The 12,612-nt window shown below is 37.9% G+C and overlaps 1 protein-coding gene across 1 annotated transcript in view; it reads left to right on the top strand.

Moving 5' to 3' along the window:
- Positions 1–2,592: 2,592 nt before the first annotated feature.
- LRRC66 (leucine rich repeat containing 66) overlaps positions 2,593–12,612 on the top strand; it is a 36,845-nt gene continuing 26,825 nt past the window's right edge. The window contains exon 1 of the mRNA XM_081304558.1: positions 2,593–3,326. Within this exon, the coding sequence (XP_081160684.1) occupies positions 2,834–3,326 (493 nt within the window). The 5' untranslated portion in view covers positions 2,593–2,833. The remainder of the gene's footprint in view (positions 3,327–12,612) is intronic.

Raw genomic sequence — 12,612 nt, 5'->3', positions numbered from 1 at the left:
CATTTGCATTACAGAAGGCATCTCTCCAGCATCCAGGGAATTAACTGTGCACACTGTTACCCTGGCAAGCGGCCAGTGCTGGAGATGAAAGGGTGAAGGCTTGCCACTTAGCTAGCATGATGGCAGGAGGGGAGGAGCCTCCAAGGCACAGTTCTGAAATCCCCACCTGGCTAATTCAGCTATAGACCCACTTGAAAACTACCTAAGGATCTTAAGGTATGTCTCAGAAGCAGCGTATCATATTTTTTCCACATCTTCTCATCACCAAAATAGTCTTAGTTTTTTTTCTTTCTCTTTTTCCAACTTGTTTTTATCTAAGAATGAATTCTTCATTTCGTTTCTACTTTTTTTCCTCTACTGCCTTCTTCCTCCTCTTTCTCTCTGACTTGCACACCCACGCCCAGTATTTCTAACTGCTTCTTCAAACTTCAGCTTGAGTATGTCTATTTAAAGACTTATATTTTATCTTATTGTTTTCAGTTTCCTCACAAACTTTTTCTGGAGTTCTTAGTGCTAAACAACACTAAGAATTTATGTATACCCAGTCTATATAAATTTCTATGTAATAAAAATAATGTTTCTTTACAAATAAATAACTTTCACTGTAAGATAATAGGATTATTTTTATGTGTTTTGAACTTAAATCCATTAACGTATCAATGTCTTCAATTTAAAAAGAAGCAAGGCAATAGAAATCTTTAAGTTAAAAACTTTTTAAGAAAAAGTATTTTTCAACTACATCTTTCTCTTCAGTACTACAAAGTGATGTGCTTCTTTAAATGATTTTGTTGTTGCTAATGTTATAGTATTAGCTGCATATACAGTTATAATGATTACAGCTTGAATGTAGAAGGAAATATTTTTTGACTGGACAAATTAATTCAGTTTCTGTGCATAAGGGACACACTATAAATCACTCCTCCTGCTATAGGGCAGCTTTGCAGTTCATGGTCATGTGTATGAATTTAGATGTCATCCAGAATTTGAGAGAACTGACCTTGTGTGAAAAAAAGTTTAAAACTTAACACTGTAAATTTAATTTAGTCCACACATTCATTCATACAAACAAAGCATAGCCCAGAGACAGACTACAGACTATTAAAAATACAAAATGGAAATGTGTGTGTGTTTAAAAATATAAAACATGGAAATGTGTATGGGTGTGTGTGTGTGTGTGTCATGATCCTTACTTTATTTCAGGGAGTTCAGAACAGACACAAAACAAACACTAAAAATGCAGGATAGTATTCATTCAATAAATATTTAATGAAACATTTGTGAAGGCATAAAGACAAATAGAGGCTAGAGCATAGGATTTGAGATGAGTATGGAAGAATGTATAGGATTTCGACTGAGGAGAGGAAAAGGCATTGAGCTTAGAATTGGGAATAGTTGAAAAGCTAATTTTGACATGAGATGTGCATATATAGTTCTGTGCCTAAGCCATATCTTGTGGTTGCTCCATATGTATTTTTCAAACTAGTTCATGAGGTCACCTAGATAACTCAAATCTTTGAATGCCACTCTGAGAGATTTGGACTATAGGCAGTAAGGAGCCCTTTGAGGATTCTGATCATCTGATTGATAAGGGAATTACACAAGAAAAACAGTATTGTGGGAAGATAATGCTTCAGAATCACCTAAAATGGATCAAGAAAAAAAGAAGAAGAGTCAAGAGTCAAAGGCAGGAAGATCAATTAGAACATTCTAGTATTTTTGACTACAGTAATGAAAACTAGAAAGTGTGCCATTAAATCAGAAAGGAAGGAACTATTTGTTGTAACTGCATACTGAATAATGTGGTTATTTATACACTGATTTTTAGGTGGAATTTTAAAACAATTGCAAAAGCCCATTTGCATTTCTTTTTAAAATTATTTTTATGTATGCATTCAGCCTTTGTGGCTTGTATTTATACTTATAAAGCTTTCAGTTGCTTCTCAAGAATTTTTAGTGAAAAAGATACCTGAGGTTTCTATCTCTCACTGTATCTATGTGGTTCTGGGGCAGAACATCCTTTTCATAACACATTTATGTTGTATATATTTAAATGATTTGAAAAGTCACAAAAACCACAAAGACAAAGATTTTAGTTTTTCTAGTCATGGAAAAAAGTATATGTTTGGCAAGTTGAACTTTCTACTTACAGGGTTATGGGAAGTTCACAGTTTAGTGTAACTGGATATCATTCATGTAATAAACCACGTGGCTTACAATTTTCTAGATAAGCATAGCAGACTTTGCTCCCTACTAATGATCAGCAAAGAAACAGAGAAGTCTTCTTGGTAAGTTTCACTCACTCCAAAGCGGACTACGCAGTGAATGATACTGAAAAAGCAGGTGTCAAGGTGAGGACTTATTAAATGTATATTTTCTGAAAATACAGACAAGTCCTTTCTTTAAAGTGCTATAAATAAAATTTTATGCTAGTTATACCATTTCAGTAACTACTGAAATGTTTTTAATGTCTTGACTTCTAAGAAATCAGTCACTTAAATTGACAATCAAGATAACTTTCCTGCAATAACTAACTAATTAATAAATAAATAAAGAGTATTTAAAAAAAGGGGGGGCTGGGGATGTGGCTCAAGCGGTAGCGCGCTTGCCTGGCATGCATGCTGCCCGGGTTCGATCCTCAGCACCACATACAAACAAAGATGTTGTGTCCGCCAATAACTAACTAACTAATTAATAAATAAATAAAAAGTATTAAAAAAAAAGATAACTTTCCTGAATCTTAGAAGTGGAAATTAAATATCCTGCTTCTTATTTGCTGCTACTTTTTATGTAAGTTATTTTGAAAAGTCAATTTTTTTTCATTTTTCCAGGCATTATGAAAAACTTCTATTTCAGAGTTATTACCATAGTTATAGGTGTTTTCTTTACTGGAACAAGAGAAAATCCATCAAGAAAAAGCAATATTTTATTCAATTCAGAGTACCAAAGTAATAAATATCTCCTAACAAATTGTTCTACTGGAAAGCATGAGCTACCCATGGACTCATCACAGACAGCAGCCACAGTGAACGTAAGCTTCAGTTTCTTTAGAGTTCTCTTACAGTCTCACATGATAAAAGAAGAATGGAAAATAAAACACCTGGACCTCCCTGATACTCTCATATGGAAAATGACCTTGAGCCCTCTCACACCTTTACATGCTTTGGAAATACTCAACCTAAGCAACAGTGCCATCCACTCCATCTCGTTGGATCTATCCAGTCCTCACTCCTCACCAGAAAAACACCATAGAAGCAGCTTCCAAAATGAACTTCTCTTTCTAAAGGTGCTAATTCTTCAAAGAAATAAACTCACTGACACTCCCAAGGGTGAGTACAATTTGAAAAGGTGGACTAGAGAGAGAAACGAGTATGAGGAGAATTAATGTTTTATGTTAATAAGAATTCCATATTTGTTTTCAGTTTCAAGGGATCAACTGACAATAAAGCAATTTGATCAGAGCAAATACAGTGAAAGTTTTCACAGTGGCATTGGAAGTCATATGTAGAATTTATAATCAATACAATTTAATCTCTCATTATTATAACTTTAATGTTAAATAGAGTTGTTGAGAGACAGTAAGAATTATTGAAGTGCTAAATAAGAAAGTGATTTTTAAGCTATTTTGTTTATCAGGTATTTGTTAATATGGAAAAGCATGAGAAACAGCTAGTTCAGATATTTTTAAAATATAATGCAATTTAAATTATGTTGCCATGTTTATAAATTTTTCTTTATAGAATATGTTTTGCCTCTTCTGATCTAGTTGTCCTTCAACTGTAGGCCAGAAATGTGCCAATATTACATATAAGTTTGTAAGCTTTCTGATTATCAAATCAAAATCGGAATTCCTTGTTCTAGATTCTAACAGAATACTTTTCTTCTTATAGTAAATTCTCATGTGACATTCAGTAGTCTACGTGTTAGAATCCCTTTACTGTGAATTGTTTTATTTAGAAAATACATCAGGTTCATAAGGCAAAACTTCTTTTGCCCTTTTTATATTCTGGAGTGCTGGGAAATTTTCTTATTCTGTTATTGTTGTTGTTTGTTTGTTTATTTTGAGTGTTGTTCACCGTTTGTCAAGCACCTGCTTGATGCAAGATACTTATGCTTAAAAAAAGTAATGATTTTGCCTGCTTTCTCCATCTCAAATTATGCATATTTAGCTTTTCTCATTTTTTCAGTTCTTATGTTTCAGATAGATAGATAGATATGGAGGGTTTTTTTGTTTGTTTTGTTTGTTAATTTTGCCTTTCCCCAGCTTCAGGCCTTCTTTTAAGCATCATTTGGCAATAATAATCTCGCAGGTAAAGGCATGATTATTTCAGTCACCTTATCAGCAGAACTGTGTGAGAAGGTGGGAGTGTTTTTTTTCTCTTTGACCTTCTTCATGAATACAATGTATAGTATTTTCAGTGCAAAGTGTAAATGATTAGATTTCATTTTATAATTTTTATTTTTTGTTCTTATTACCAAAGGAATGTCTGCTATTTGTAGAATTTTCATGGATTTAAGAAGCATTAAAAAGTAAAATTTAAACTCACTTATGTAATACATATTCTTTAAGTTTATTCTTTATATCTAAATATACATTTTTCTTCCAGTGATACTGTACATAATATTTCATAATTTGTATTTTCCTATCAGGACATTTTGGGCATATTTATATAATTAAGTAATCTCATAAATAATATTTGAAATAGTTGGATAGTTCTCATCTATGTTTCCTAATTGGATTAATAACTTTTATTTCCATTTTGATATATTTGAATGATCATTATTATAGTTATCTGTATCCATTTGACCTAACGTATTTTTAAGCAAGTGTCGTAGATATAAACCTCACTCTACAAATTCAAGTGTCCTAGAGATATAACATTCTGCAGTCTCTAACGTAATTTGTGATTCTGAGTCCCCAAGGGGGTGGTTGTAGGGATATATAGCATCTTTCATTGGCTTTTCTCTGCCTTTCCCCAGATGTGTACTGTAGCTGTAGAATCTTATGCCCTGACAAGACATGTGCGTTCCTACCTGCTGCAACCCAGAGAATATTTCTTCTTAGTCTGTTCAGTTTGGAGAAAAGTCCTTCCCCGTTTTGTTTCTTCCATACCCTGTGTGTCTAGAAGGTCCTTTCCTCTGAAGACTTAGAACTTATAGGCTGGTCTGCCTCTGCCTTGCCATGTGCCTTCTCTGGAGTAGTGAGCATGGAGCCTGTTTTCTGCTTGAGTGGAGAGAAAAGGAAAGAGAAAACTCTAAGCAAGGATAAAGATAAATATGTCAAAATATTATTCTACCACAGAGTACATAGAGAAGTGCTGAATCTCTCTCCTTAGAGCGATGAAGACCCCAGGTTAATCAGTGTTTAGGGCTAATACAATTCTACTTCAGGACCAGATATTCCTATAAATACAGCTACAGACTCATCTTCCTTTTTCAAATTAAACTTCTGCCTCCCAAGATATGTTAAACCTGCGAAGGTCAAAAATAAATAAAATGAGCAAATCCTGTATCTGAAATTCCATTAGAATTCTGGCAGATGAAACCATAGAGAAATGAACAAAGTAGATACTGAAAGTCCAGTGTAAGTCATAATCTAATTAGATATAATTCAGAGTCCTTTTATCCTTGGCATTTGGTGATTTGAATTGTTTTTCTGTTATCATCATATGCTTTCAATTTGTCCTAGGTTGAATCCCTGTAACTGACTTTAAATTTCCATTTTGGAGGAAAATATTTTATTAAAAATATGCTGCCTGGGTATTGTAGTTTGGATGTGAGGTGTCCCCCCAAAGCTCCTGTGTTGATGCAGGATTATTCAGAGGTAAAATGATTAGAAGAGCTGACTCACTTTCTCCAGTTCATCCTAGTTAGCATGGCTTGACTAGTGGTAACCACAGGCCTATGGTGTGGGAGGCCAACCTTATGGGTGACTGAGTTACACTCCCCAGCTGGGTGCTGAGGCGCTCAGTCACAGAAATGGGTGTGTCTTGCTACAGCCCCATGGGTGAAGCTATGCTCACCTGTTCCTTTGTGATATAACCCCTTGCTCTGTTTAGGATAGAATCTTCCATGGAAGTGCCTTGTGTGTGTCCCCTCCTCTTACTGTGCCCTTGGGTGTGGCCTACCCAGGTGTCAGTCAACCTGCTGACAGTGGGCATCATGAAGATAGACTCAGTCCCCTGAAACCTGACCCCTTGCCTCATTTGAATAGCTTCTCCTCAATAAAAGGGGTCAGCACGTGCTCTCTCTCTCTCTTTTTTGTTTTCTCTCTCTTTCTGCAGACCCTTAAGGTCAGAGGAGCCGTCACAGCAACCCCAAAGAAAAAGGTATTTGTGTCTCTTGTGTGGTTATTTCGTACAGCCCAGTTAGCCCAGTTTAACTAGAGTGACCCCTGAGCCTTTTAGTCGCGAGAACAGAAACCCGGCACTATGGGACACAGCTGGAAGAAGTGGGTCACTGGGGGTGTGCCCTGGAAGGGTGATTCTTCCTGTGGCCCCTTCTCCCCTCTGCCTTTCTCCCTCCCTCTCCCCCACCACCACATTGATACCATAAGGGAAGGAACTACCCTCTACTGTACCCGTCCCCCATGATGTTCATCCTCACCTTGAGCCCCAAATAAACTTTCCCTCCTCTAAGCTATTCTTATTGGGTATTTTGGTCATAGTGACAAAAAGCCAACCAAAATACTGGGTCACTACCCAATTTTTGGCCTTTCCTTTGTTCTTTTTCAATTCCTTCATAAAGGGAAAGGTTTTGGGAAATTTGGGGTTATGTTTGTTTATTTTCTTACTACATTACTGGGGATCAAACTCCAGGCCTCTGACATGCTACACAAGCACTCTACCATTGAGCTAGATCCCAGCCCTCTGTTTAAAGGTAACATCTAAATAATACACATGTTCCTCAACTTAAGATGTGGCTACAACTTTGTAAACCCATCATAATTTGAAAACATCATAAGGCAGAAAATGCATTTAATACACCTCATCTATCAAACATCATAGCCTAGCCTTTCTTAGACATGCTCAGAACATTTACGTTAGCCTATAGTTAGGAAAAATCATGTAATACGGAGTCTGTTTTATAATAAAATGTTGAATATCTCAGTAGTTTATTGGATACTATAGTGAAAGTGAAAAACAGTGATTATATGAGCATGCTTTAATACCTTGTAAAGTCAGAAAACCTTAAGTGGACCCCTTATAAATTGGAAACCATCCATATAATATTTATTCATAGAATTGTGAAGATAAGTGAAAAATATATCTCAAGAAGCTAATTTAACATGGTAGCTTGCATAATAAATGGAAGCAATTAAACTACATGAAAGGTATTTTGTAGACTTGTACTTTGCAAATATTAGTTTTTATTGCTCTCTTGGAACAAATTGAGAATAACAGTATACTTAGAAACAAATAATTAATTTGTTTTTCTCTAAGTCTCAAGTTAACTTTTAAAATGTTAAATAACTATTGCTGTGGATGGGATTCATAGCCCACTATAATTGATGAGAAGCAAACCATTTGTGTCTGTCTAGATGTGCTTGCATTCATATACAATAATAATAAATTAAAGATATCCCAGAAGGCAGCAATTAGCCTTGTCGCACATAGATACCTTTATAACTCATGTTTCATGTGTATTTAAATGGCGACTGTTTACAGAACACTCAAATGAGCCCATTTTTGTAAGGGTGAATCATCACATTGACTAACAATTATCAGATAATCTCCTGTGTTCAGAGTCTGCTGATGTCACCAGTAAGCTTTGTGTTGGGAAAACACACAGGTGAGGTACTGGCCAATACAATACACACAACGCAGAAACCATCCATGAATTTAACCTTAATGATGATTGCACCTTCCTTCCTTAATTTTGAAGTACAATGTTCATAACTGAGAAATCAGTGTGTTCTTCAGCTTTCTGTTGCTGTAACAAAATACCTGAGATAGTCAACTTAAAGAGAAGAAAGGCTTGTTTTGGCTTATGGTTTTGGCATTTTCATTCCACCTCAGTTGGCCCCTATTGCTTATGAGGCTTGCTGAGGTAGTACATCATGGCAGGAGCATGTGACAAAGAAAGCTGCTCCGCCTCATGGAAGCCAGAGAATGGAAGAGGAGAGAGAGCAAGAGACCTGCATCCTATAGTCCCCTTCAAGGGCATCTGTTGAAAAATGTCTAAGCCCAGCTATTAATGCACATCACAACCCATCATCATTGACTGACAAACAAAAACTTTTAAAAAACACATTTTCCCCCAATTTAGAAATGCAGCCAAGTATCATAGAAGAATTCACTCAGATTTCCCAACTCCATCTTAAATGTCATTTTCAAGGACCACACCAGTTATCTTAATAAAGTAGAATTTTAATTCTCTTAAATTGGAAAAAGAAAAAGTTTCATATAGGAGACATAACTGAACTTTATGGTGTTAATTCTGATCTCCAAAAGAAGCTTACCTTCTTGAAGACTCTCATTTTGATATTATCAAAGGAGTTGAATAAAATTTTTTATTTCCTTATAACTCTCTATATTCAAAACCACCCATTCCCTTCATGGTTGGCCCTGTTCTGGGCCCATTCTCATTTACTCGTATACTTCTGTTATTCTCCTTACTTGTTTATTGACCTTAAAGGAATCACCTAACCTAAAAATGCCTCCTGGTCCTTATCTTTAACTGAGGGTAGTTATATACCCAAAGTTGGTGCTATAATTAGAGATAGTGTGTATAATGACCATAACGCATGGACTGATGATATATATAAAAAACATCTCTCATAGTGCTGGTACACAACAGATACTCAAAAACTATCAGTTCCCTGTGTTAGTCAGCTTTTTTGCTGCTGTGACTAAAGAACCTGACCAGAACAACTATAGAGGAGGAAAAGTTACACTTGAGGGCTCATAGTTTCAGAGGTCTTAGTCCATACAAGGCTGGTACCATTTCTCAGGTCTCCAGATGAGGTTGAACATCATGGCGGAATACGTGGAAGAGGGAAGCAGCTCACATCATGGTGATCAAGAAGCAGAGAGACTGACTCTACTTGCCACATACAAATATATACACTAAAGCCACACCCCAATTCCCACCTCCTATAGCTACACCCTACCATTTTGGTCAATCCCATCAGGGATTAACCCACTGATTAGGCTAAGGCTATATAATCCCGTCATTTCTCTTCCAAACTTGCTTGCATTGTCTCACATGTGAGCTTTCGGGGGACACCACATCTAAAGCATAACATTCCCCTTTAGCTCCAATTGATAATCCTGTACCTCTAATTTCTGTTTCCTGTTCCAGTCTTTGCTATAATGATCACTTTCTTGATTTGAGATAGTTAAAGATGATTCTAATTTCCTGTCTGTAAATATTCAGAGTTTATATGAAGCTGAGTATTTGTCAGTAGTCTCGTTGCTACTGTTTATACTGTGCCCGTCTGTGTAATATTGAAGGTCTCTGCTTCTCCTGTTTCTGAGCTCTCTCTCATCTGTCCTCTAACTCTGAGCCATACTGATCTGTGAAACTGTTGACATTATCAAGATGATGATCTTTGCATCAACTTAAGTTTCTTCATGTCCTTCTGTAATCTGTCTTTCCCACTCATCACCTCTCCCCAGCCATTGATCTCTTTTCTATCACTGTAGATTCATTTGCATTTTCCATAATTTTACATAAATGCAAATCATACAATAAAAATGGCTCCCTACTGATTCAACTTAATGATTACTTGGCTTCATGCTGGTGTGAAAGCAAAACACATTAAATAGCAACTGTACTTTGAATTTTGATCTTCTCCTGGTCTAGTGAAATGGGGAGTGATATGCTGTTGTGATGCTGAGCAATGGCAGCCAGCCCAGTCAACCAGCCACTTGATCACAGGGGAGACAACTGACACCACGGTGCGCCATGTTGCTAAGCTGTGAAACTTGGTAGGTTAGGTGTATTAAATGCATTTTTTATTTATGATATTTTTAACTTATGATAGGTTTATTGGAATAGAACATCGTAAGTCAAGGAGCATCTGTATGTTTTGTTTTGTTTTGGTATGGGGAATTGAATTCAGGGGCACTTAACCACTGAGCCACATCCCCAACCCTTTTTTGTATTTATTTAGAGCAACTCTCATTTGCTGAGGCTGTCTTTGAACTCACAATCCTCCTGCCTCAGCCTCCCGAGCCACTGGGATTACAGGTGTGCGTCACCTCACCTGGCTTATACCTACTTTTGTTGTAGCTTCTTTCTTTCAGTATAATTATCTTAAGATTTATTCATATTGTTGTGTATATTAAAATTTCATTCCTTTTTATTGCTGAGTAGAATTCCTTCATGTGGATTATCATCTACCTATTGATAAGCTGTCTTTTTTGACTCTTGCAAATAAAACTGCTAATTAAAAGGATGGAGAAATAAATGATTAGATGAATACTAATCAAAAGAAAGAGTATTTCAGACAAAGCAGACTTCAGAACAAGAAAATTATCAGGTATAGGAAGAAATCATCAATTCTTGAAGAAAACATAATAATCCTCAACATAAATACACTTAACAACAGAGCATTAGAATACATAAGAAAAAAAGTGATAGATCAAGCAAGCAAGCAATCAATAAGGATCTAGTTGACTTGAATAGCACTATCAATCAACTTGATCTAAATTATATCTATAGAATGCTTCATCTAGCCAGACACAGTGACCCAATGCCTGTAATACCAGCAACTCAGGAGGCTTAGGCAGGAGGATTGCAAGTTTGAGATCAGCCTCAGCATCTTAGCAAGACCCCCAGCAACTTAATGAGATCTTGTCACAAAATTAAAAATTCAGGAAAAAGATGGCGGCGGGAAGTGGGAAGTGAGTAAGCCGCTCCGTGCTCCGCGCCGCCGTGCCCGCAGTGTATGTTGCCGCGTCTTAAAAGAAGAAGTAAAGATCATTAAAGGAGATCTGTCGACAAAGACTCAGCACCGTGTCAAGAAAGGGGCCTAAGTGGAGTGAATCCGCCACGACTCCAGCCAAGGTGGAGTGAGTCCATCACGACCTCAGCGCAAGCAGTAAGGCTGCAGCCCCCGAGCTGCCCGGCTCCCTCGGCCCCTTCTCCTTCTCCTCTCCGCCTTTCCGCTTTGCTTCTCCCCCGCCGTCTCTCCTCCCACGCTCACTCCCTAAATCTAGATCTCAATTTCTTTTCCCCGCCCTGCCCGCTCTCTCGCGTGCCCAGTACCCAGCCCGCGCGGGCCCCGAGGCGCTGCCTCCCCTCCCCCAGCCCGCACCCCCTCCCCGGGGATCCCGAAGACCACAGCTGGGCTGCCGCCGCTTCCCGCGGAGCACCTTAGAGCAGACTCTTCACCGCGCGAGTGAGCTGCCCAGTAAAATGGAACAGCTGATAAGATGAGTGACAATTTAAAATTTAAGTGATCCAACATGGCGGCGGACGCGGAGAGATCAACTCTCTAACCCCTTCAGCTGTGCGAGCATAGGGAGAAGTAAACTGTCAAAATACTGTTCGCTCAGGACCACTAGGCACTATTGAGCTGAAGGGGATCCCGGGCGAACAGTCTGCCCTTCTTGAAACACACCGAGCCCGGATTGGCTGCATTCTAGCTCCGGTTCGCCTGCTTCTCGTGACTCAGCACTAATGATCCCGCTGAAACAACTAGTCGGCCCACCTGAACTCACAGAGGTAAAAGCCAACTGAGCACGATAGCCAGACTCAGGGAATCAGGAGTCACGTGGGACTAGTAGCGCAGAACTCCCGGCTATCGCTCCCATCAGTGCTGACAACAGAGGTCCCTTGCACCAGCTACCAGGGGAGTTGCTACCTGAGGGCAAACAAATTCGCTGGGGGTCCTCAGCCCAAGCCTTACAAACTTAGGGTCTGAGGGAGGCAAACAGAAAGGGTGTGCCCAGGCATCCATAAAAACAGGGCTCCCAGGAGCAGCAGACCCGGCGTGTAGCCACTATTGTGGTGAGCGTCACAGGTGAGCGGGGCCTGGCTTGAGGAACCACAAGAGAAGGCCCTAGGCACTCAGGATTAGAGACCCGCACAGTCTGGGAAGAAGAGCTGAGGCACAGTGATTGGTTCCCACCTATCAAGAAGAGAAGCCTGGCCCAGTGGGCATAGCTCCACCTACTGGAAGAGAAGTTAATCGAGCTCTATGACTGCATTTATTATTATTATTATTATTATTATTTTTAATGATTATTATTAGTATTTTTTTATTTTATTTTCACTTTTTGTTGTTGATGTTGTTGTTGTTCTTTAACTTTCTTATAAATGGTTTCAATTTTTTTAAATTCTTTTTATTCTATTATTATTACTATTATTTTTTAAACTTTAATTTCCATTTTTTTATTATCATTATAATTTTTTTTTGGTTTTAAATTTTTCTTTTTTCGTCTTTCTTTCTTTTTACTTTTTTCTTTTGTCTTTTCATTTCTTTTCAATTTTCTTATTCCCCCTTTCTTGAATTCTACCTGCCTACACTCATTCTCTTTAATGACTTCTTCCCTTCCCTTCTAATATCTCTCCTCCCAAGCATCAAATAAATTTACAAGAGTAAACAGTAACTCAGCAGTCAAACAGAACAAGAAGTAACATGAGCATAAAAAAGCAAGGAAGAAA

Source organism: Spermophilus citellus (genome assembly GCF_964194105.1).
Source record: "Spermophilus citellus genome assembly, chromosome: 8".
Classification (NCBI taxonomy): Eukaryota; Metazoa; Chordata; class Mammalia; order Rodentia; family Sciuridae; genus Spermophilus; species Spermophilus citellus.
The sequence above is the reverse complement of the archived record's forward strand: the minus strand, read 5'-3'. Positions and strand labels throughout refer to the sequence as shown.